This window comes from Pteronotus mesoamericanus, unplaced genomic scaffold (genome assembly GCF_021234165.1).
Source record: "Pteronotus mesoamericanus isolate MK-2021 breed Mesoamerican mustached bat unplaced genomic scaffold, CSHL_Meso_final contig_657, whole genome shotgun sequence".
Taxonomy (NCBI): Eukaryota; Metazoa; Chordata; class Mammalia; order Chiroptera; family Mormoopidae; genus Pteronotus; species Pteronotus mesoamericanus.
In genome coordinates, this window is record NW_026555229.1 from 16,532,821 (window position 1) to 16,559,591 (window position 26,771).

Sequence of the window (26,771 nt, forward strand, 5' to 3'; positions counted from 1 at the left end):
ACTGAGGCACTTCTCACGTGCACGGACTTGGTACTCCACTGCTATGCACAGTCCACTTTCTTTCATAAGAAATGAACACTGTTTCTTTGAAATGTCCTCCTCACCTGTGCCACAGACTTGGGGAGAAACAAAGCCAGGAGAACCACAGTATTTTGATCAGAGCAAATCAGAACCTCAAGTCTGGTACAACTTGCCTGACTTCGTATTAAGAGTAAGGAGGCAGCCTTTGTCCACTAAGACCAACCACCAGGCCAGCCTGCGTCATTTCTGAGCTCAGTACAGGCCTGCCTCAATCCTGCGCCTTGTTCCCTGCTAACTTCCTGAGGATTCTGGCTAAGTATGATAACTCATGTTTCTTCTTTAGCCTATAAAACAAAAACGTTTGTAAAAGCAAGTGATTATAAATCTCATATGACACAGGCTGATATGATGTTTTGTTTAGAAAGGGGTTTCCCCCCCTAGCAACGTAGTTACAGAAAAGCAGCCTGCTGTCAGGGAGGACTTGACTAACAAGATTAGGAGATTATTTTTTTCTCCTGTCAGGCGCCTAACCAAGCCTAACCAAGCCTAACCAAACCTAACCAAGCCTAACCAAGCCCGACGTGTAACATGCTTAGGGAAGGCTCAGAATTCAGTCAAGCATACACGGCTGCTAATTCCCACCCCAAAGTACATCTTCCTGCTTTTCATTTATTGCAAATATTCATAAAATATACTCAAAGGAAAACCACGTTATACGTAACACTATAACAGCTCGTTTTATAATTGAAAAATTATTTGATTTATTTGTCAGTTAACAAGCAGATCTGTATCTATTCATCTAAGAGTTATATCCTAAGATAGGATAAACACTGATAAGATGAAGAAAACAGAACTAAAGCCAATTTAGACTAATTTTAAAAAATGTACTAGAAAAGCTATTTTCACATCATTTGTGTTTATAGTTTTTAAAAACTTACCAGCTGTATCATATATAAACAGATATTTTTAAAAGGTATGGCTATTTTTATTCAAACAATTCATAAAACTAGCACTACATTGTTTGAATATCAAGGACATTCTGTGTGATTTTCCCAATGGCTGGAGTCAATGAATATCTTTAATTGAAGGATTTATCTTTCACAATATTCTCCATTTTTCATTTAGACAACAGCATTATTTTCCTAAGTTCCTGACTGTGGTGAATAACCCGCTCTTTATACCTGATTTGAATCCTTGAATCCCACACGTGTTCTCCACTCACTGACTGATACCGTTGATTAAGCTAATATATATATAAGTAAACTTTAAACATGGAGGCAATTATGAAAGAGAGGTTCTGCATGACTCTTGACTGAAATGATAAAGGGCTCAGCTAATAAAGTACCACAATTATCTTAATTATCTATTTGTATTATAATCACAGATTTTTGAACCAGAAATTAGCTGAGGAACCATGTGGCATATACAATTACCTCACCTAAAAGAGGAGAGCGCCTGGGGGCTTGACCTTGAACTTGGCTCTTCTAATCCCCAAATCAATATTCTATTCCTATATCAAACCACTTTGACCATGTAACAATATTAGTCCCCATGTTAGTTAAATGTTCGTAAAACTGAGCAATCAAATTGTCAGGTGGCAAAAGTAACTGTTCGACAATTTCGGGGCACTTTGAAAAACTAAAGATGTTTGAGGAAGACCTGTAAGAGAATTTTGTCAAATGTCATTTTTGCTTCTTTGATTTAGAGGCAACTGAACTTGAAAAGAGGCTTTTAGATTAATTTATATTGGTTTATTCTTCAGAAATTGCCATTTCCACTTCGAGTGACTTCTAAATGAACTGGAAGACTCAAGACGTTTCTAACAGTTCAAAATCCTTGTGTGACAACAAGAAATGAACTATATATTTTAAAATTTATAATATGCAGGTTTTTAAAATCAAGTATAAATAGGCTTAGAAAAATGAGTTCAATCAACATGGAGACTTCAAAAATTGATTTGAGAGCTGTGCAACCCAAAATACAGTGGAGTTTTCCCAGCCAGGGCTTTGTTTTCTACCCGGGTGCTAACTTCCAGCCTTCGGCCAAACCTCTAGGTCCTGGGGGTCCTTTGCAGCTCAGGTCGCACCTCACTCCCTGCAGCAAGCACACCCCACACCGAGTTTCCCCCTGGCTCCGCTCCACAGTGGAGCTGACCAGGCTGTTTCTTGGTTTCCTGGCACCTCCGGTGCGGACGCTCACCTCCTATCTCGGTACAACCTGCAGGCTTTTCATGTTTTTCATGTTTGTCTCTCATGCCTCACAATTGTGAGGCTGGTGTCATGTGCTCTGCTGGGTACTGAATCTGGTAATCCTAATAGTCTGAATTCCAGCAAAAAAAACTAACAGAGCCCATCCAATAGGGGGCCTCCTGTTTCTCCCTCTTGCAAGAAGTTCTATGGCCTCTTGGCCCCAGGTGACAAGTGATACACCCCTGCAAAGGGACTTCTGTGGGGAAAGCGGAGAGTTGCCATTTGGCAAAGAAGAGTAGGGGAGGACACTGTGAGTTCCTCTTGTTAAAAAAAAGGGGGGACACTTAATGCAAAGGAAGAATATCGTCAGAATAACAGTTATAATGATATATCAATGCCAGATAAGGCAGAGAAATCGAATGATAAATCCAGGACAAGGAGGACGGGGACAATCGACAGGGGAAAAAAGATGTTTTGACAATTTTTATAATTTGTAAATTATTTTACAAAAATCTATTGCAAAAATTTCTTTCCCTGAAGTGGCACAAAATGATGGTGAATAGGGTTGCACAGTGCTGGCGACGTTCCAGAGCAGTGCCGCAACCAGGGAACTCACTGCCGTCGGCCCTACAGGGAGTGGCACAGCCTGGGCAGCCAATTCCACAGGCCTCTTACGGAGATGCCTGACTTTTCAAATAAACCCAATTTTAAAGAGTCACACTCGGTACAGTTGACTATTGCACTGACGATCAGAACTATGCTCTAGAATCTCATGACACCCCTGGGGACGTTGTCTTGAACAGCAATTAGCACTATAATGTAGGGACAACAAAAGGGACTGTCACTGGGTGACAAAATTTTCTCCTCAAAGAGTCCATTAGATAATAGTCACCTACTTGTTTCCAATGGTTTCAAAACTTTACTCTGTAGGCAGACCAGTACTGTTGGCCACTGCTTTACCTCTCTCGTACTAATTTCGCTCACCCAAAACTAAAGCTAACTAATTGAGCCATTCTGAGTTAAGTGTGCTGTTTCATGCTTGATGAAAATAATTTTGTTTACCACAATTATGGGGATGTCTACACGCAACGCGTAATTAGCACAGTAACAACAAACATGGGCATATTAGCGCTGTACCTCCGCCCCCGTGTTTGTTGACTTACTGTGCATAATGACTGGCGCCGAGGCAGGAACCGGCTCTGAGAACAGGCGCTCAGCATCTGAAGCACTTCCTAAGCGCGGCGTCTGTCTCTGAGAGCCACTGTCCAACAGGGCAGCACTCATTTGCTCCGCTGGCAAAAGCTCGTTACTTTGGAAAGGAGAAATGTAGCTAGACGTGGGCATTCACTGTGTTCACCAACGGGTGGGAATCACTCTTAGAAAATGAAATCAGTAACATAAAGAAAGGGACTTTTATTTTAGTCTCCAATTTATCATCCAATAACCTTTGACTCTGTGAGGAAGAGCAGACTGCCCCTGATGCTAACTTGTGGGTATGGGCTCAGGTTTACATTTAGGGGCCAAGAAAGCCACTTTCGTGCCACAAAGTTAAGCACTAGCCATGTGAGGGACTCTACTGTATTTGTTATTAATAAGCACATACCAATTCTCACACTTGGCCAGACATTTCGTCTCCACGCTGTAATGCAAGGAGTGGAGGGCAGGAACAAGAAACCAGGATTTTGGTGCAAGTGTAACCATTCTTTTAGAATAGAAACAGCAGAGCATTGATACATTAACAACACACCTGAGGGGGAGTCCATAACACAACCAAGTAAACTATCAAAAGAAAGGAGGCTACTGTATGGAAATAAAACATATCAAACCAATTATTCATAAAAATCAATTTCAAAAACATTCTCCTTTCATTTTCCCATTAAATGAATAATAAACTGAGTTCTATTCTTACCAGTATTCCTTTTAATTCATTCACTGCACTCTCAGAGCCTTTGGAAGATTCTGGCTACAATTAAAAAACACAATTTACTGAGTAATTCATTTTTAATATGCTGAACAAACATTTCACATGACAAAGTGCTTATAGCTTATATTCACTATTTTTTTAATTAGGCCAATGTCTTACCATTAGAAAAAAATATTAGACAGGTTAGTGCTCCCAAGCGGCAGTTAAGTAGAAAATTAGAAGTAATATGCAAAGCAAAAGGACTCAAGCCACTATATTCTAAATATCATTTTGTTTCTTACTTGTTATTATACATAGAAAAATGAACTGGTAAACACCAGACTTCAAAGACTTAATTTCAAATTATTTCTAATTTTTTACACTACGCTTCTCCCCTCGCACTGCGGGACTCCTGCCGGCAAGTGAGGATGAGGAAGGCTGCGGAGCAGGGAGCAAGCAACAGGGCAGAAAACCTCTCTCAGCTCCGTTAGCTCCAGGCGCAAGCCAGGCACAGAGGACAGGCCCTCTCCGCGCCGGGAATTTCACAGCAGGGCTGAGTCGGGAGCAGGGACCAGCAAAGAGCCCGGCTCACAAGCCAACGTCAGCATCCCTGCTATCAAAGCAGTAAAAGCCCTGAGAGGGTGCGTGGCCCCTGAGGACAGTTACACCTGGAGGAAGGGTGTACTGGAGTCACTGCCTTGATTACAGGCCCAGTTCTCTTCTGGCTACACCATGAGCAAAACAATCTGAAATGAAGTTCTGGGTAATGTTTACCGGCCCCACAGCACCCCACAGGCTCTGGATCCCTCCCGTAAATAACGTGGAACTGTTGGGAGAGGACCTCATGAAAAAGATCAAAAAAAGACCTCTCATCTCCCCTGTACTTCTTCCTTTCACAAAGGATAGAGATGAAGGGAAATCTGCAAGATGGTGAAAGGACCCCCACGAGGCCTTGCATCTGGGGAAAGAGCTGAGGCTCATTCTCTCTCATCAAGAAATGGGGACGGGGGTTGATTCATAGTAACCCCCCCCTTCTATAATTCTTTCTTCTCAAAAGGTAATAAAGAATGAGACCCCCTTCCAAATTTTAAAAATGGACAATAACAGAAAAGCTAGAAAGAGACACAGACAGAGGAGGAAGGAGAGAGAGGTTTGCTGCTCATATACAAATCAGACTTAAGGCATTCAGCTTCCTGAGCCCAGGTTTTCTGTGAAATATTACATGCCACCAGTGCCAGTCTAAAGCTCTAATACACTAATTTTAACCACACCAGCACTGCCAACAACATCAAGGAATCGAGAAAATTCACAGTGCAATTAGTATTCTCAAAGCAGGCTTGACTTCTGCAGGTGACAAGCTGTGACTTTTGAACGAACGATGCAGCCAAAGGCACAGTCCAAAGTGCTGCCATGCCACGCACGGAAGCTGCCGCCTCTGGCTGCAGGAGCCCTTGCAGCCCAGGCCACACACTCTCATTCTTGGGACGTTCCTGGAAAGCCCCAATGTTATTGTACTCGGGCAGACAATGGCCACTTGTTTTAAACGTGACTGACCGGGTCATTCAGCGCTACCTCTACATAGATTAATGATTACCAGTGAAAAACCCACTCGTCCACTGATCCTTGTTCAGCTGTCTTCCAGATTTTGAACTGACATTAAATAATGTGGAACTGTTGGGAGAGTACATACGGAACATTGATTACTTATGACTTAACAAGTTCTCAGCATTTTTTCTTTCTAAACTGAACTTTGCTTCTTAATAACACTCCTTTTTTTCTTTAGTAATAGCATGGTTTTGCTTATAGCATGGTCTTTCCAATACAGTTGTGGCATGAAAGTCCTAAGAACATATTCTTCTCAAAGGTTCCACTTAGGCCCTGCATCTTAAAGCGTTTCCACGCTTTACTCCATCCGATCGCAACAACGACCCTCTGAGTGGGCAGGGCAGGTGCTATTGCCACTTTGGGAGAATCAGCCCGGGCAGCTGGGAGCACATGAAGGCCCCAGCTCCGACCACAGTGCTCCGCTCTCAGGGCCCAGACACCGGCACCGAGACGGCTGTGCCACCCCGTCTCCACCCTCAGCCTCTGGTCCTGCTCGACATTCTGCCCCTGACCTAGAAAGCTGCTTCCACAGCACGAGCACAAGACTGAACTACTCCTCATGGTCACCCAAGGCTTCCATCTATTAGATGTCAATCTGCCCTGCAGCTGAGTTTTCTGTCCACCCTTCCAACCCCCTTTCCGTGGACAGCCCAACCCACGGCCATTCCTGCCTGGCCTGGCTACCTTGCCTGCCTGTGACAAAGCGGCAACTTTCAAAGCCCCGCAGAATTTGTACTGAACAGTGTTGATGCCTGGGCACAGGGAGCAGCAGAAGAGGGGCATCCTTGAGAGTAAAAAAGAAAACAAAGTTTGTTTTCAAAGTAGAAGAAAGAGAACCGATCTCTTGACCCCTTACTAAAGTGAAAAAAGAAAAATATTTTTTAAGAAATATGTCAAAAAACTCTATTTTGGGGTCTCCTGCAATGGACCAGGCACACAAAGGGACAAGAGAAGCACTGAGCTAGACTCTAAGTGCTTCAATAAATCCTGGCGCTCACTGGGGTCTTAAAGTTGGGATGACAATGCAACTTATATATGATACACATAGGCACAAAATTTTCCCCTTGAAGTGACCTGGAACAGGTTTGTCAAAATGATCATATAAATCTCATTCTTTCTCAAAAGTCGTCTTAGGTCTTCTGTGGCATTATCATGTGACTCCTTACCCCCAGTCCTCCTGCACCGCCCCCCACGCCCGCAATACACACACAAAAGTAGAAGCCTCAGGAAGGCAAGAATGTGTGTCTCTCCTGTTTCCTGCTTTATCCTCAGTCCCTAAAACAGTACTTGGCACATAGTAGATACTCAGTAAATACTTGTCAAATTACATAAAAGAACCAGCAATTAAAGAAAAGAAACCATGTAATAGTTGTGATTTGTTTGGTGTAACAGTTCACATCAGTGTCTCCGTCAAGCTGATGACAGCACCTGCAACAGCAGGACTTAGTTTCTATGGTGATTTAGGTCGCCTATGAGCCAAGTAGAGTTGTCCTGAAACGTGCTTATGGAAATAAAGGCTTTTACGACACATTAGCCTTATCCTAAGATTTGACAGTTGGTCCGGATACAGCTTGCATCACACTTCGAAATTTCACATTTGAAAAAAGGAACATCACGGAAGAGAAAAAAGCATTTAGTCTTTGCATACCTGGGCCTTGGGTCTAGCTGTCTGATTAACCGGTCTAAGGTGAACTCCCTTTTTAATTCTGTCCATCATCTCTTCGACTGCTTGCCTCTTCAGATCTGTGACCTCTTCAGCTATTCAAAGAACATACACATCTTAGAAAGACTGCACTATGTAATTAACCGTAGTCATTTTTCAAACGAAGTCACAAAACACCAATAATTTAAGGTTAACAGCTACCAGGTAGCAACATAGTTTTCATAAAAATCTTTTAATAAACAACCTGCTTTGAAAAATGAGAGTTATAAATTTTAAAGTCTAATTTATAGCCTGGAAATCAATACCAGCTCATCTATGTTAAACAATTAAAATAGATTTTGTTCCTTCTGTCCACAGAATGAATTTCTATAGATTTTTAAAAACCCAACTTTGGCCCTGGCGGAGTAGCTCAGTTGATTAGAGCGCTGTCCCAATATGCCAAGGCTGTGGTTTCAATCCCTGGTAAGGGCACATACAAGAATCAACCAACGAATGCATGGATGGGTGGAGAAGTTGATATTGCTCTCTCTCTCTCTTTCTCTCTCTAAAAATCAATTTAAAAACAAATAAAATAAAAAAATAAAAATAAAAACCCAACTTTATAACTAGCCTCAAATAATCATTCATCTTTGTCTCACAAGTATTTTGTAAGTTATAGTACATCATATGCCAAGGAAATCAGCCCAAAGACGGAATAACTATCAAAAGCCCACTGGAAAATAAAAGATCAAAAAAGGTTCTTTTACTTATTGAAAGCAATTCAGTCAAAAGATGAGCAGCAAATAGATAAAATCCATTTTGAAATTGCCATCTTTTGTTTAGGAAGCACAGGGGAAGGAAACGTTTAAGCAAACCTTTTTCAAGTCTTAAAATTGTCAATGTTAAAAAAATACATCTAGAAATGACTGTAATTAAGTATTTAAGTTTGATTTAAAAATTTTAACTGTCTATTGTCTAACCTTTGCGCTATTTTGCTGCAAAAACAATAAAGCTGTTGAACTATGTATCAGTTAGATGCATGCCACTGTGGTGAGTATCAGCCTGTTGCGCAGAATACAGAGATTTGTCTCATTTGCAGAATATCTTGACTAAAAGCACTGAATCATATTTTGAATACTTATGACTATTAATGCAGTTCTAGATCTTGTGTTTACCTCCATGGAACTCACTGAAGCCAATATACTTAAGTTTAACTATCTCATAAAGACCTTCCAATCAGCATCTTTAATGAGACTCCACATGGTGAGGCACATCACAACTATTCAACTAGTTACCTGCCTACTGACAGATCTGTAAAGTTCTAGTTTTACATGGCTTGAATATTTTTCTTATTTGAGCAGAAATAACTCAGCTCCAAAAGGATGACTTCCAAATGGAGGCAATCACAACTGCATCTCCAAGCCACGTCACGTAGAGGCAGGCTTTGCCCTGAGAAGGCCTACATCATGGCTTCCTCGTCTGCTACGTTGCCGGCACCCACTGACCCTGGGCAGTCACTCTGCTAAAATCCGTGCCCAGGGGGGCCGCTCAGCCCAGATGGTGCCGTCACCTCCCCTCTGCGAGCACCACCGTGAGGGGACCACCGCTACATTCACTGCACACCCCGGCTTGCTCATACGGTCCTGACTTCAAGTGTGTTCTGTCATCCTCACCAGCCACTGAAAAGCTGGGACTTGAAACATCCAAACAGCACTTTTCATACCCAGAAGTCAAAAAAAACCAAAACAGAACCAAAAAACCTTTTGCCAGGCAATGTGGGGAAAATGGCACCAAAGTCAGAAAAGGAAAAAGGACAAAACTGTGGGTTGACCCACTATGTGCCCTAAGTAGCATTTTCGCGGGCAGCTTCTGTTGATGATCCACAAACATCAACATGGGGCCAGACAAGAAAATTACTATGGATAGAAATTCATTCACTCACTCACTCACTCACTCAATATCTGAATACCTAAAGAATGTGCTACACAGTGCTCTTGCTGACCCTATTCAAAACCAAAAGAGACAGAATCCAGACCTGCCATTCAAGCACCTGCTCTCAGTGTGGAATTTCTTCCTGGGAATTTAAAATCTTCAAAAAAAAAAAAAAATCATCTCATGTTCAAGAAGGCTGCCATTTTGAGACTTGGGGAGACTTGGGAAGAGCTGCATAGCAACAGGAACAGAGCCTACAGACAGATTAGCGCTCCAAGGAGTGACTGAAACCCAATTAAATGCACCATACAAAACTACTTAAGGCAGACAGATGGAGAATTATGGTCAACATTCAAATCTGCTGCAGCATCTAACATAGCAGGAATTTAAAGTAGTTTTTTATTTTTGCTTGCCAGATTCACAGCGATAATTCAGAGAAGCGCCACTATCAGTACTCTGTACAGATTTTAACCAGGCTTTAATTTCTCGGTCTTTTTCAAATGTAAAGGCTTAATTGGTCTAAAGGAAAAGAAATCACTCTTACCAGATTCCCTACTCAGGCACAATACGAGGGCAACACCAGGTTAGCTACACAAGCTTTCTTTCTCCCTGACCCTGTTTTTGAACCAGCAAAAAGCAATCTATACGGACTTCTAAACTATTAAGTAGTTCTAATAAATCTGCAAGAATCGCCTAGGGAGAGCTCATGGTATGTTTTGTAATTCTTTCTGCCATCATGCAGCTGGTAATTGTCTCACAAAGGCATGTAATCAGGGGGACAATAGAAATATGCAGGATACTGGAGATTAAAGAAAAGGGACAAATGAAGACAACAGGTCTAATGTTATTGAACTGCCACAGGAAAATAAAATCAAATGTTCTTTGAGTTAGTGCTTCGAGGTCAGTCTTGGATCAGAAAGCTACATGTTATTAATTGAGGCTTAAATTTTAAGACCCACTTGAAAAATAAGTTAATTCCTTTAAAAAAAGGAAAGAAAGAAAAAGACTCACAGACAAAACCATCACCCTGTTACTCAATAAAGCCTTTTGTTATTACCTAGAAGAAACTAAAATAAACGTTTAATGCCACAGGATTACTTTTCTCTTTCACTTATATTTTTAAAGGGCATTTAAAAAGTCTTACGCCACTATGATACACACATTTTCTAAAAAAGACATCATGGTTGAGTAAGTCGGAATCTGACCTCAGATCATCAAGTTAAAGAAATTTCCTTACGAGATCACAAGAGTCTGATGAATGAGGATGCCTGCCCTCCAAAGGGTAGTTAGGGCCTTGTATATATATTTTTTTAAACTAACATTTTAGGTATTTTCTATGTGCTAAGTACTATCTTAAATGCTTTACATGTTACCCATTAATTCTCACAACAACCCTATAAAATAGAAACTACTATTATCCCCATACTACAGATTAGTAAACTGAAGTAAGAAAATATCAATAAATTAATGACCTAAATATATGAAATCTCAGAACATGTTCAATAACTGCATAGTTATCAAAATTAGTTTAACTTCAAAGTCTGTAATGATGTCTTATATTTAAACCTTAGACCAACTGTAATATTCCACAGACTTTTCCTACAATCAAGTGTTTTTAAGAACCATAATCTACCAACAAGTTTCTCCATTCATAAGCCCTGAAAGGCCTACCAACTGAATAGGAAAGCCACCAAAAGGTGTTCACATAAGAAAATGCTGTGATAGCAAGGCTGCTCCCTTCATTTTAAATGCAAACTCCAAGTGTCACAGAGGAGCCCGATGTTTCATGTATATACATTCATTTACCATGCATTTAATCACTGTTGATGTATTCATTCAACAACTATTTTGTAGTGTGAACTATTAACAAGACATGATAAATAACTACCAGGCCAGACAGACAGGCTGCAGCCGCGTGTGGCCACGGTACACACCCTTTAAGGCACTGTGACTTCAGAGGGGCTCCGGTTTAAAGTCTCACGAGCAACTTTTGTGTCAGTTGCTCAGATCCCCACAGTGCAGTGCAACAGCTCACGGGTAAGGGCGAAAATGCCACATTGCATGAACTGCAAATGAAACATCCTTTTCACTGGGAAAAGTATGGTTTCTAACACCGGGGGTGAATCAGTTCTAGAATGCTGCTCTTCAATTTAAGGGTGCTGTCCAGGTTGACAAGCTAATAATTTAGTTTACTTCGAAGGGGAAATCATTCTGTTCTGACCGCCCTCCTGACCCTCCCAGACTTGGCAATTGTCCCCAAACAAGACTGAACAATTTTAATTCCAGGGTCAGGAAAGGTGTATAGCCAGGAACCAGGGAGCAAGGCAGTCCTGCAAATCACCAAAGGCAGGGCTTTTTCTGGGCCCTGCAATGCCCTGTGCAAAGCAGAATCTGCCTTTCGGTGGCATTACTATGCAGAGCAATACACGCAAAGGGCTGCAGGAATCAGGCACAGAAAGTTGATTCACATGTGTGAAATCAAACAGCTTTCGTCTGTGACGGTTGTGAGGTTCTTGCTACAGAAGAAAAGACTAAGTCTAAACTTGGATCCATTCAATCTGCACAAAAACTGTGGGAGGCTGCAGAGAGGAGTAAGCCCTCCAGAGATGTGGGAATAACTGGATCATCAGAGCAGGAACCAGGAGGATGGGGGGGTGGGGGCGGTGAGAAGAAGATAAAATCTTTACAGTAACAACATCTGCAGCAAAACACTTGAGCAGCACAAGAGTGGTGCACCACTCATTTTGGATTATTGATACGAACACTAATAAATAAAAAGAAGAGGCAGGAAGAGTCTGGAACACACAGATGATATGTCTGGAGCCTACACTGGAGAGATGGCAATTAGAACAACACCCCCGCCTAAGAAAGTTTTGACGAGAGGGTGGGCAAGCGGGCAATTCCGGAATGAGGAATAACAGGAGCGAGTGCAGAGGGCGCTGGTGGAAACGGGCCAGCCACAGATGGGAGAGGTGTAATGAGACACGGCTGATGTAAAAGCAGAGAACCATCTACGAGCCGACTCTGATAGAGTTTGGATTCTATTCTGAGGCGGTGAGAAGCGCAGAACAAAGGACAATGGGATGACACCTACGACACCGCCAATGACAGGAAAATGCCTGGACTGCAGAGGAAACCTGCAGGCAGGGAGAGGGAACCAAGAAGTTTACACGAGTCTGGTTCTGAACCGGGCAAATCTACCACGCTTGGTAACTAAGAGGCGCTGAGCACACGTTGCTGGGTTTAATTCGGGTGCTACAGTTCTCAGGCACAAGGCCCCAGCTCCGGCCCCAGCAGACCAGAGTTCTGCTCTCCCTGCGGCTGCTCCCCGAGCTGCCCACGGTGCTGTGGACCGACTCGGCACCTACTCGCCCAGTGCCCTGCTCAACAGCAAAGCCTTTCTCCCTCCGTTCTCTTCTCTTCTCGCTGTCTTTAGCATCTCCCTCTCCAGAAAATCACAGGCTCCTGTAAGTTTTACCTCCCTGAAGAGCTCCTGAATTCCTCCATTCCCTTCCGCCTCTACTGCTGCCACCCTGGTGGGAGCTGCCACGGACACTGATCTGATGCTGCGACCGTCTTCCCTTAGCCACTCACTCCTTCACAGCCTGCTCTCTCTCCTCTCACTGCAGCAGGTGTGATTTAAAAAAAAAAAAAAAAAATCTCATCTAGCTACACCCCTACTTAAAACTTCGACTGCCCTTAGGTTAAGTTTCAAAATTTGACCATAGCCTCCAGAGTATAGCTCCCGCCTCTCTGCCAGACCTCATCCCTTGCACCTCATGTTCTAGTAACATCAACTTTCAGTTTCCTCATACGCCAATCTCCTCCCCCACTCTGGACCTTCCAATCTGCTGCCTCTCTGCGTGAACTACTTTCATGCTAAATCCCCTCCCCTGGACTTTCTAAATCCGCAATGACTCAGTTTGCACAGGGCTGACACCAGCAGCCTTCCCGAATGCGCTCTTAGAAATGTATTCTCCTCCTCCACAGCCCTGATCAAAAACTACATTTAAATAATTATATGTTTAATTGGATAGTCAGTTTTCTTCCTGTCTCCCCCACTCAAGTGCAAATTCTATGTCCTGCATCTCCAGCGCACAGCACTGAGTGGTACATACTAGGTGCTTGATAAAAGTCCCAGTCCACCTGCTCTCAGGTCTGCAAAGCTTCTCTCCAAGTCCTTCACCTGGAATTACTGCCTCCCTTACTTTATACCCCAAAGTACCTTAATCACACGTCTTAGCATATTTCACTGTACAGTGATGTGCGTGCATGCTAATCTGCTCTAGACCAGTGATTTTCAAATGGTGTGCTGCAGAATTGTAGTAATCTGTGCATGTGTGCCATGAGGTGAAAAAGGTTGAAAACTGCCGCTCTAGACAATAAGACACATGAAAGCAATGCCTGTTATCTGGTTCATTCTTATAGCTGTCAAGTTCACATTTCTCCCCCCACAACCTGTTCACAAAGACATAAACAAATTTGTGTGCTGTTAAAATATTGCACACCATCAACCACTGAGAGTAAAGCAAGGCGGGGCGAGAATTACTTGTTTCTGGTTGAGCTGCCTTTTCTTTCTTAGCACCACTGCCGCTGGGGTGGGACCGCTTCCGGATCATGGACATGAGGGATCTTTGGGAGAAAGAAAAAAGTTGACAGGAGATTACTGGAGGCCTTACGATCCAAGAAATAACATGAATATATGCTCAAGAATCAGTAAATACCCAACTCTTAGGCGCACGAATGCCCAAGTAGAATTTAAGTAGCCTACTTTCCACTTTTAATAAATTATCGAACTTTTCATCTCTTTAAGGTAGAGAAAGGTGACTCACCACTTTGTGTGCAACCAAACCCACCGAAAGACGGGACCGCTATCATTACCAATACAATACATAGACATTTACCCCGTAAAACACAAAAAGAAAAAATTTCAATATCCATACCTAAAATTCAGAAAAGCTCTCTAGGTAAGATATTTGAGGGAGAGGGAAGGATGAAAGAATTAGAAGATATTCTCAGTAAATATCTGTTTGTGAAATACAGGCATAAAATAACCTGAATCTGTGACCCAGACAAGATACGTAAGAGACAAAATGTATTTAGAGCACTGTCTCTCTAGTACATGTTTTTAAAATCTGCATAAAATGCAAATAATGATAAATTTGACATTAACATTTTAAAACCTATATTTTAAAACATATATTAAAAGACACCATAAAAAATAAAAAGGAAGTCTACAAATCAATGAAAAAAAAGCAGATAACCTAACAGAAAAATGGACAAAACTCTTGCAACTCCATAAAAAACATTCTAAATTTCCAATACGCATACCAAAAAGGTACTTAACTTCATTAGTTATTAGAAAACACAAATGAAACCCTCACTGAGCTATTACTCCAAACTCATAAAGTAGGTAAGAAATTTTAAGTCTGATAATAGCAAGTGTTGGTAGGTTTGTAGAATAACAGCAATTCTCAAACTAAAGGCGGCGTGTAAATTGACAGACCACTTTAGAAAACCGGTATGATCTAGTGGAGGTGAAGATACCCATATCCTCTGAGTCAATGATTCCACTTCTATATTCTTACAGAAATACAAGCACCGGTGCACCAGGACTCATGTACAAGAATGTTCATGTACGCACTAATGCAGACAAGAGTGTGGTGTGGCCAGAGGGAACCGGGGGTGGGGGCGGCCAGAACGGGGTATCTGGGACCAATAACCCAAACCGCCATCTAAAATCTCCCCATCCACAGTCACTTTAATTGAATGCATAAAACCTCCAAGCAGGTGTCCTCCACAGATGAAACAGTTCAATGGAATATATTCACCTTGGAATTCTGTAAGAAGTGTTCCTCACACCCACTGTGATGTTTAGTGAGTGAACTTGACTGGGTCATAGGGTACTCAGGTATATGGTCAAGCATGTCTGCGTGTTTCTGTAAGGATTCTGAAGATTAACATTTAAGCTGGTCATCTCAGTAAAGCAGACTGCCCTCCGTCAGGTGCGTGGGCCTCATCCAATCAGCGGAAGGCCTGAGGAGAACGAAAGAGTAGCCCTTCCCCAAGTACAAAAGAACGCCACCTTCCTGACTGCCTTGAAAGTAGGACATCTGTTTTCTCCGCTTTCAGACCCAGGCTGAACACTGCCTCTTCCTGGGTCGTGAGCCCGCTGACCTACAGGCTAAAACCATACCACAGGCCCTTCTTGGTCTCCAGTTTGCTGACTCACCCTGCAGATCCGGGGTCTTGCCTGAGACCATGATAATAATGTGAGCCAATTCTTTCGAATAAGTCTCTCTTTATGTATATGTATATCGTTTATGTACATATGCGCACACATACCCTATCGGTCGTTTCTCTAGAGAACTCCAACGAATACCCTAATACAACCTACCCTTTCCCCATGAGCCACACTTTCCCAGGACCTGTCCCAATTTCATTACCACCAGTATAAAATGACCAAAGTAGGCCTTTTCCTCTCTTTCCTCTCTCTCACCTGGCCCCTCAGTCAAATGAGCAGGAATACGAGGGGAAAGCAATAAAGCCACTTAACGTGGTCACAGGCCCTAGTCTTTGTTTTTCCCTGCTTTCATTTCTACCCCTGATCTACATCAGGGTAAAGCAAATGACTCAGGAAGAAGGTTGGGAAATCTTGATTAATGGATTCAAAGTGCACTGAAAAATCAATACGCATGCAAATATATTTGTTTGACAAGCACATTCTCCTTACCAAAAAAATCCAAACAAACCACAACTCTTTCTACTGAGAAATTATGTCTTATACTATTTAAATCCATCTTAAAATAAAATCATTCATGTTATTCAATGAATTTTCTTTAAAGGGCCTTATGAAAGAATTCATGCTTTAGACATATGGTCTGAATCCTACATTCTTTTCTCAACTGTAAAGGGCTCTTTGGGAAAATAGTCTATTTAGGTTATTCTTTAATTTGAAGGGCTCTTGAAATTTCTGAAACTAAAAATTAAAGGCCAACAGCAAGACTATAATCACTTTTTAATAATTCTCCCTCCTCATAGACAGAAATGACCTTTCTTATCAGCTCAAAACTCCAGACCTTAGAGAAAGATCAAAGTGATGAATTTCCTATTTTAAATGTCAAATTCGGAATATCTCCATCTCCTACAGATTTAGCAACCCAGGAGAGAAAGATTTTAAAATACCTGAAATTCTTTCAATTGACTCTTGGATCGATCACGTGTAAAAATTATTTTGCTTTAACTACTTCAGTGGCTTAAAGTAGATTGTCATATCCTACTCAGTAAGGAAAACTAATGAGAATTTTTTTAAGGGCAAAGTCCCATTTTTATAGCCACATGGGGGGAACATGCTACGCATTCTATTCCAATGGATCAGCAAAAGTACCAAGTTCGAATAAATGGCTTCTCTGTGTGAAAGGATTAAACAAATCACATGAGTTAATGAAAGGTAAAATGTAGTGAATTTTTAAATTCTACTTGTTTAAGAAGAACTTATACAGAAGGAGCTCACATCATGACATGAGGAAGTAAGCTGCCACCACAGCTTGTAGCTCGTCTTACAGAATTCTGCCGGGAGGAATGAAGAGCCAAAACAAAGGCAAAATCTGACTCTAGATCTCCCAGGCTGTACTGTGCTTAATTCAGGCTCCCAGTACCACTAAAGCACCGTGTATGGTTTCCTGTCACAAGAATTTAATTTCTTCTGAAGGATGGTTCCTCTCTCTGCATCATTAAAGGTTTACATAGGAGGATAGGAACAAAAAAACAATAAGCACTTTTAGTTTACTCGTTTATAATAATTAGTTCTGTTAAGTTTTTGTTTAGTGCTTTTATTTTTGTAATAACTGAATAAACTAGAGCTTTTCAAATTCAAATTGGCAAGAGAAAAAGACAAAAACATTCTGGAGAAGCTCAAAAACTGTCGGTGCTCCAGTTTAAAAGAAATCCCAACGTCATCGACTGCAATTTAAAACTGAAATATCAAAACAATCTGTGTGTCCAGCTCCCCACGGTTTGGAACGTCCACATGGAATTGGAACATCTCCAACAGACCACTGCCAACCTCGTCAGGTGTTTTTAAGACACTTATATATGTGTGTGTGTATATAATACAAAAAAGGAACAATACACTGGTCTTTAGAAAATTTTCTTAGAGAAGCACAAGCTGATATCTTTCATACTTCTTACCATTCTCTAACAATGCAATCTAAGCCAGTATTTAAAAAAAAAAAAAAAAAATCCATGAACATACAGTTAAGGTTCCCTGACAAGGAACGACCCTGGCCCGCACAGTCTTCTGGACGCACTCACCGGATGGGGTTGGGAGGAGGGGGGAGTGGAGGTGGCGGAGGAGGTGGCGGAGGCACGGAATTCTCAGACTGGTTCACCCGTTTCTGGAGTTCATCCACTGCACAGAGACCGCACATTCAGAAAAGAGCTGGAATAGGCAACTAAACACCTTTTGTGCATGTTAAGGAAAAAAGCACCACCTATCTCAAAACCAAGTTCTTTTCTATTAAGGCAAAGTTAGAGATTTAATATGAGACTGCAGAATCAAACTTTTTATCATCCAGTCTACCATCATTAATGCAAGGGGCCTTACATGTGTTACAAGAAAATGTTACCATCTATTTGCTGTACATACAACTACAGAAAAGAAAAAAGTTCAAGACAATAGCTGGGCGGGTGGGAAGTAAGGACTGAGTAGGCTGAGGAAATATTTGTTAACAACTTACTACTCAAACACTAAGAAATTGTTAATACTTGACTTTTAAAATGTATAGACCAAGAATTAATTTTAAAGATGACATTTAGTACTGAATTTTAATAGCATGCCTTCCTCCTCCACTTAATTTCCTTCAAAAGCTGCAAATCTTAGTATTCTTGGTATTAACCACACTCAGACTCTCAAATGTCCGTGACTCAGAAACCTTTTGCTCTCCTGAAGAGCATTCTGGAAACATAATTATTCATTCGATTCACTCTGGTGATTAATGAGGCGGGTATTTGATAAGCACCGACAATGTGAAAGGGCCTACTGGTGCTGTTCCCAACACAGCTCCTGAAGTCAAGGAACAAATTTAATTTCCATCACTGATGCCAATACCTCCACCGCGGGCCCTGATGGGCTCTAGGTGCCAACTACTGTTTGCGCGGGAAGAGCTCTCTGTCTCCACAGCCCTTCCACTTTCCAGGCTGACTGCAGCCCCAATGACCCACCTGTCCGTCTGTTTTCTACTCTCAGCACCTGTATAAGCAGTGTGGGCAAGCTCATGACACCAAGACTCCTCCACTTGTTCCATGTGACTACTTCTCCAGGGGGAATCTGAGTTCCTCAAGGACAAAAGGCATGGTTTCCTTTCTTCTTTCTTACGGTACCTCAGCGTATGGCTGGGTACACACGGCAAAACTAAAACGGGCTCAAAATGGAATGTCTAATGTCTGTAGTGTCTGCCTCCCCTTTATCATAAAGACAGATGGCTTTCACTATAGGCTGCTCTGATAGTCACTAAAAAAAATGGAATATTTCTTCATTGTAGATCAGTTTTTAAAAAAAAAACAAACTATAATTTTCATTGTGGATTACGAAACACTGAATACGTTTTAAAGGAAGAAAGCCAACTTGGTTCTTCTGTACGGATTTCAAAATCCTAGTATAAAATTAACCGAAAATATCTGAAGTGAATTTTGAAGCTGTTTTAAAGGGAATGACCTGCTCCTCAAATTACCGACCTTCCAACAGAAACTTATCACTTAACCCTGTGCAGTAATCCAACTCACGCATTCCTGGTAAGCTTTCTAGAACGGAATGAATAAATCCTTTGACTTAAGTAAACTCCTGGTGTTTTAAAAGCGTTCCATTTAATATAGATATTGTTGCCTATTTTAGTGTTAGGTACAGTATTTTAAGTATTATTTCAAGTGTATAATTAGACATCAAAATGAAGGTGGTATGAATCTATAAAGTTTAATTCTTTTAAAAAATGTACCCTAAAATGAACAAAATAAGTACTTATTGAACACTCATAGCTGAGGCCCTGAGAAATACTGGAATTTCGGTCTTCCTATATTAATAGTACCTTTGTCCCTTAATTCTATGTGAAACTAACAAAGGCTCTGAGTCCAAAAATGTCTAAATATTTGTGAATCATTTAATTACAAGGACCATTCTACTAATGAACTGCAATAGTGAGAAAGGAAGAAATTTGAACACGAATCTTAGTATTTTTCTATAGCATTTGGTAAATGTTCTGGACTATACACCAGGTTTTGTATTGGGCATGAGAGTCACAGATGAATAATAAGACAAAAAAGCCTACTCAATGCTTTTACCAGAATGCTTTAAATTTCTGGCTTTCTCCTCAGAATTCTGATATTTCGATTCCAATTCTTTTTTATCTTCTTCTAGAAGCTCCAGTTGCTGTTTGAGGTTGTGTATCTCTTTGTGGAGTGTTTCATTTTCTAGTTTTTCTTCTAATTCTTTGACCTATAAGTTATAAACAGACTTTTATGGAGTCAAAGTTTTTTCTGTGTCAAGGACAATAAAGAAAAAAATAAATGTTTCCCATTTACTTTATACTTCATAGCAAAGAGATTCCAATCCATCTTAAAAACTATAAAAATTCTGGGATACAGATAATACCTCAAAATCATTACTGGCTATTTGATTTAATATAAATTTACTAGAGACCTATATACCAGGTAATTTAATTTTTAACATGAGCCAAAAAACTAATACCATACCTTAAAAATTCATTTAAAACAGATGAATACTTTTATACCTATTTTCAAGAGAAAAATTCAGGTAATATTAAAAAAGACCCTTGGAGGTACAATTTGGTAATAGCATCAAAGGCTTAAAAAAAAGGAAGAAGAAGAGAGAAGAAGGAAAATCCCCTTGATTTAGTAATACTGCTTTTTTTAAAAAATTGATTTTTAGAGAGTGAAAGGGAAAGAACAGAGGGAGAAAGAGAGTGAGAGAGAGAGAAACACTGATTTGTTGTTACACTCATTTATGCATTCATTGGTTGTTTCTTATGTGTACTCTGATCAGGGATCGAACCTGCAAACTTGGCATATCAGGACGATGCTCTAACCAACTGAGATACCTGGCCAGGGCCCAACAGTGCTACTTTTAGAATTTGTTTTAAAGAAATAGTAAGACAAGTGTTCAAATATATTCACTAACGTATTCTTTGTGACAGGGAAAAATTGGAAAGAACCTAAATGTCTGCCGATATCATTGATGTAATAAATTCTGGTGTGTTCATTAAATCAGATTCTATGCAACCATTTAAAATCCAATAGCTCACCATACACTGACACTGGAAGATATATTACTAATTTTAAAAATCAGTTACAGGACAATATGTACGATTCCATTTAACCTATAATCATAGAAGTATGTATTTACATAAGGTTTAGACAAGCACCAATGGATGAGATTCTTGGATAGTCTTAATTTTCTTCTTTAACTCTTTCTGTATTTTAAAAATCTGTTTACTTGAAGGAATAGGTTATCTTCACACTTGTAAAAACAATACAGCTGTGTTTAGAAATCGCTGAATCTACAAGTGGACTTACAGATGGGTAAGATGTATTTTATAAACCACATACATGAAATATTATCCAGAATAACTGTATGGTGTAGCATAACAGTTTGAGAGGTAATGACTTCGATGACTTCCTTTGTAACTTTGATCTCATCTTCAGCGCCTCACGCAACAGGTACGCGTGCAACAATTCAGCCCCACACCTCAGTTCAACTCAGTAGATTCCCGGGATGTATTAGTTACTGAATGAGTTCATTGCAAGTAGCAGGACTTTCCAGAACCAAAGAATTCTAGAATAAGCTAAATAAAAATAGCATTCTTTTATTCTCTCTTTATTTAGAATGGCAATGATGCAGATGGGGTAGGGGCCGGGGGGATTCTTTCTCTCCCATCCTCTATGTATATTTCAGAATTTCTTATTGTGGGGAAAAAAAAAAAACCCTAACTCTACCTCAGGACCAACTTTGTAAAAACTTCAGAAGCTCCCAAGGATTAAATGTCAATATTGTCCCTTAAAGAGGCTTTCACAAATGATAATGACTAGCAGCTAACAGCCTTTCCTTCTCAAGCTAGGTACACTGTAAGTAGTATAAATATTGATGTGATTTTTCTTAAGTGGTTTATTTAACCTGAAAGCCTTTGTTCTAGTCCTTGGCCTCTGCTGCCCGCCACCCCCTCTCTCACCGGCCGCGCTGATTATCCTTTTGGCCTGGCACACCCAGGTAGGCTGTGTCAGCAGGAATGGCTCCACTCAAACAAACAGAAATAACCACTTAGAAAGTCTTTAAACACACTCATTTGTGCAAGTTTACAAAATCAGAAATCCCCTCTGAGCAAACAATTACTACCAACATGGACTTGCCCTCCCTCTTTGAATAAAGCCTACGCCCTCCCACAAGCCCTTTGAGACCAATACTCTCCTAGTACACGGGGTCTCCCGAAACACAACCACCTCAGGCTTACAAATAGGGCATGGATGCATTATCCGAGCTCTTCCTAAGTCATCTCTTTTCCTCCCTTCCTCTGTCCTTTTGGACAGTTTAAAGTCTACAGTATTGCACTGTAAATTTCAGTAGGGCACTCATTTATTTTTTCTAGAAGGTGAAGAGACAGACTTGGTAACTCAGGTGAAATGAGGAACTAACTCTAAGGGACGAGACTAACTGCTCTCAATGTGTGGGAGTGTGCGTGTTAAGACTCCAGAAGAAAAGCTGGTACCTTTTGTTGATGCTGAATTCTTTCTTCTTCAAGGAGCTGGGTGAGTTTTGCATTCTCATCTAAAGCTTTCAAAAGCTGTTGATCAGGAGCAGAGCTCTGGAGCAGAAGACAGCTTTGTCTCTTTAGCTTGTTTTGTTCAATGAACATCTGCAAAAGTTAATAAGGAACATGTATATGCCAGTCAATCTCACGTATCTCTTCAACTGACACTTGAGCAAAAGGAAAGTATGCGGAGTTTTTATCAAGAAGGTAGAGCAAACTTCTGAATTCTATAGTTTAATGGTTTTAGAAGTAATGATTGCTATCACTGCAATCATAACTTTTATACAATTTCTTCAGTATCTTTACCCTTGCCCCAATGAGGTACAAAAATTTGAGCCCTAAACTTCAGTCTTTAATATTGTATTATGGCTTTAAAATCCATTGATACTAATAGTAGTAGCTAATATCTCTGAAGAGCTTATCTTATGCCAGGTACTCTACTAAATATTTATTTTAATCATTTTAATTTAAATATTTTACCTTATTTTAAATTAAGCATTATTTTAATCCTTGCATTAATTAATCTTATGAGTTAAATGCTTCTGCTGTGAATAGCTAAAATTAACTACACACTACCTGATACTTACAGAGGTAATCATTTTACATGTATTATATCATCTAATCCTTAGAACACCACTGTCAAGTAGACACTGTTTTTATCCCATTTTTATTAATAAGGTAAATAAGCCCCAGAGGGGTTAAGTAACTTTCTTTCCAAAGACATGTAAGTGGTAAAACCAGGATTTAAACGCAGATCTAATTCATAAGCCCAAACTCTTAATCACCTGGCTAATCTCCTCTATTTACTAGACCTAATGTTTTGTTTTAAAGCAATGAGCTTTTCCCCAGTGATGAAGTAGGTAACAGTAGGAGTGTAAAGAAAAGAAGGGGAGAGGTATAGCAATACTTATTAAGCACTTTATTAAGCACTTTACATATATCATTCATTTAATCTTCACAACTTCACACGATTAAAAACATTATTTTCTATTCATCTGTTCTTTCTTTTCCTTCGCGCCCTACACAAGTTATCCAATGGGTGATCATGGTTTGGTTTGGTTTGGTTTTTTGAGAGTATGTTTATTAAAGCTGGGGACAGTGAAACCGGGAAGGATTTGGGATAGAAGCAGCAACAGGACCGCCAGGGTGGGCTGCTTTGGCTCCTGGGAAGGCAGAGAGAAGGGGGCAGGCTCAGGGGGTGAGCCCGGGCCCAGGAGCCGCTGCCCACTGCTCCCCGGGCTGTAAGTCTCTGGGGGGGTCCCTCAGAGCTTTGGGGAGGGAAGAAAGGCAGGGGCGTGCTCCTGAGAGAGAGCATGTGCCCTGGGTCCTCCGTCTGGAGGGTTTTAAAGGCGGGGATTTCGGGAGAGGATCACAGAATATTCATCAGCTTTATGCGGATGCACCAAAAGGAGATTTAGTTCCTTCACTTTGTCTGTCCTTGGGTGTGGTCAGCACAAAAGGCATTAATTAGAATTTTTTCCTATCTCCCTGAGTAGGGTAATGTAAGCTATTTACCCTCTGGCTGGGGAAGAGAAGTATAAGCCATCTACTCTGTGTTCTGGATAAGGAAAGATGGGATCTGGTAGATGGCTGTACACTGCTTGGCCATTTAACTGTCCCAGTTCCCATATCCCACTTGTCCTGGCTCACTGGCCTGAGTCATTCCCCCTCAGAGACTTCCATTTCTGAAATCTTTCAGGGACGATGAGGAAGGACAGTAGGTCTTCCGTACAAGGGCCATGGTCCCTGCCTGTGTAGGTATGGAAGGCTCTCCCTGCCTGATCTCAGGGAGGCGAGGGAATGGGGTCTAAGACTGGAACAGAGGCTGTTAGAGGATTCTTCCAAAGTACGGATAGACCAGAATCCCTGAAGCATCATCACCGTGACAAGGAACTGTCATATCCATAATGGGTGATCATGTTTTTGTTTTTTAAATGGATAAGCAGGAGTAGGCGTAAGGAACTTTTTTTTTACACTTTACACATTTGAGAATGGTTTGTATTCTTTTACATGGCATATATTCCTTTTGTAATTAAATATATGAAGTAAATTAACTTTAAAAATTCATTTCTAAGTTTCAAGGCACTAGGTTCCAAGGTTCCAAAGGGCAAAGGTCATATTTGCATTCTTGCCCATTCTGTTCCCACTATCAAGCAGCATCTGGTTTAATAACATGTTTGCTGAATGCACAAAATGCAAAAAAGTGGTACTTCTCTGGTTAAACTAAGTCATGTACCTCTTAGCAGTAGTTATCTGTTGAAAAACGTGAGAACCTATGAAACATGAAAAAGGGAAGATATACTGGTTCTAATCCAGCTTTATCTTTCTTCTCACCACGGTACAGGTCAATCTAGAGCCTGTGAAGTTATCGAGCACCATTGCCAAGTATTTATGCCACCAGTGACACACGTGCCACAGCTCTTGGTCTCCCTCCTCAAACATCTATCTCCTAATTCTGGAATGGCGGAAAACCATTTTCATAGTCTTAGTGGAATCTCGCTTCTCCCATCTATCTTTCCTGCTACTGCATGGCCTTCAAGTTTCCTTTGAGCTGCTTTGTATTCTAACATCACTCTGCAAACAACAGACGGAAAACTGAAAATGTCTCTCAAAGACAGACCGTGGCATTCAGGTCAAAATCAGCGAACCTTTTCAGTTTTGCAATGGGGGCATCTCTGCATTATTATTATCTCTACTCTCCCTCCCCCTCTGCTGTTTATTTAGATCCATTATTTATACCGCTGCAGCTTTTTCCAAAGAACTCTGACACACTCCAGTTCTTTTTTCTTTCTTCCAAGTAATAAGAGAATAATATTTACTCACCTTTCATTAAATTCTCTGAATAAAATGAATCATAGTATTTCAAATCAGATCTTCTTGGGCTAAACCTTTTATAAAGAGTTCGTTACTGGCACAGCTACATTCAAGCACAGAAAGGCTCCTACACAAAGCCATAAACTGATTTTTAAATGTCATTCGCATAACCCCATGCTTTGTCTTCTTTCTACACTGTGAATACTTCCACCTAAGAATGTCTTACATCTCCTTGGCTACTTTCCTTCAACCTACAGTATGTACACAGATTCAAATTATTTATACACGACGGGACCCTCATGTTTATCAGCTCCCCATCATGAGCTGTTAGAGCTCAGCCAACTGGTAGCTCATTACTTCCCTGGAAGCCAGTCCCGGAGCCACGGAATACATCAGCAAAGGTAAGATGGAACACGAGACACTCCAAGCTTATCTCCAACATGAGAGGAACATCATTACTCTGGTGAAAGGCTGATAATGGATGTACAACATGGCAATGTTCCACAGCAAGCAGAAGAATCAACTCACATAATGAGAGTACTGGATAGGAGCCCAAGAGAAATCCTAATACCATGATACTGTTACTGGAAATGGTATATGGAGAGGTAACCTAGATTCGTGAGGCTGTTGGAAACATACGAAAGTCCTATACTCAAGCTGGACTTTCCATCAAAAGCTACAGGTATCCTTAAATATAACTTCTTTCCCCTGTGTAGCATTTTAGAGGTTACAAAATACTTTTGAAAATTTGTGCCATTTGAATTTCAAATCCACTCGGCTCTGTGAATATCACTGCCCATTTTACGGATGGTGAAAATGAAGCCCCAATTGGCTAAGAGGCGGCTGTAAGGTGAAACAACTGGTAACTGACCGACATGCCAAAATTTGAACCCAGATCTTCTGATACCAAGTTTGGTGAACTTGATCCTATTCCATAGCCGCCTCCCTAAATCAGCTGATCCTTCGTTCATAGCAGTAAATTCTTATTCAACCTAAAAAAAATACTCTGATGTGTCATCTGCAACGTTCTTTAAGAAATAAAAATGTGAAACTAGGTCTCTACAAGATACTTACTTACCTCTTGTGCAAATGACTCTGCTTTCTTTCGAAGGTCCTTCTCCAGCTCCAAGTTTACTTGCATTTCCTCATACTCCTCGACTGCCAGCATGGACACTTCAGAAGACAAGGGGAAAAACAGACAACACGCCACACAGATTATCAGGAATATGGATGGAAATAGTGTTAAAAAGGTTCTTTGTACAGGCATATATGCACTCTCCACCATTGCTGGTTGGAATAGAAACTGATAAAACCTTTCGGAGGGCAATGTGAGTCAAAGTCTAAAGCTGTTCATACTCTGACTCAACGATGCCTCTTTCAGGAATGTATTTATTCTCCTAGGAGAATAATTCGTGAACATATACAGAAATTTAATGGCAGGGATGCTCTCTGCATCGTGGCTGAAAATTGTAAAATAATGGTCTAATATGGAAGGATCGGTGAAGTATAATATGTACGAGAAATAGTCTGCCATCAAAATTATACTATAAAACATATTTATTGAATGAAAAGACATTCATGATATTTTAAATGAGTTCATTTTAAAAGCCACATACTAAACACTTAACAAGGCATTTCATAGAAGAGGAAACATGTAGAAGGCCCATAAACATGTGGAAAAATACTGATCTTCATTAGCATCCAGGGAAATGCAAAGTCGTAACATAGATACCTTTCTTGGTATCTATACCGCATAGATACCGCACCAAAGAGGCAACTGGCAAAAATTAAAAGTACACATCAAGTCTGGAAATTATAGAGAACAACAGGAACAAATACACAGCTAACAG

General features: G+C 40.7%; 1 protein-coding gene across 2 annotated transcripts in view; it reads right to left on the bottom strand.

Moving 5' to 3' along the window:
- SHTN1 (shootin 1) overlaps positions 1–26,771 on the bottom strand; it is a 90,494-nt gene that overhangs the window by 21,021 nt on the left and 42,702 nt on the right. For both annotated transcript variants that reach the window (XM_054581579.1, XM_054581580.1), the window contains exons 8-14: positions 26,000–26,094; positions 22,066–22,212; positions 19,628–19,781; positions 17,606–17,702; positions 13,842–13,924; positions 7,367–7,476; positions 4,120–4,173 (exon numbers count right to left, since the gene is read on the bottom strand). In XM_054581579.1, the coding sequence (XP_054437554.1) occupies positions 4,120–4,173; positions 7,367–7,476; positions 13,842–13,924; positions 17,606–17,702; positions 19,628–19,781; positions 22,066–22,212; positions 26,000–26,094 (740 nt within the window). The remainder of the gene's footprint in view (positions 1–4,119; positions 4,174–7,366; positions 7,477–13,841; positions 13,925–17,605; positions 17,703–19,627; positions 19,782–22,065; positions 22,213–25,999; positions 26,095–26,771) is intronic.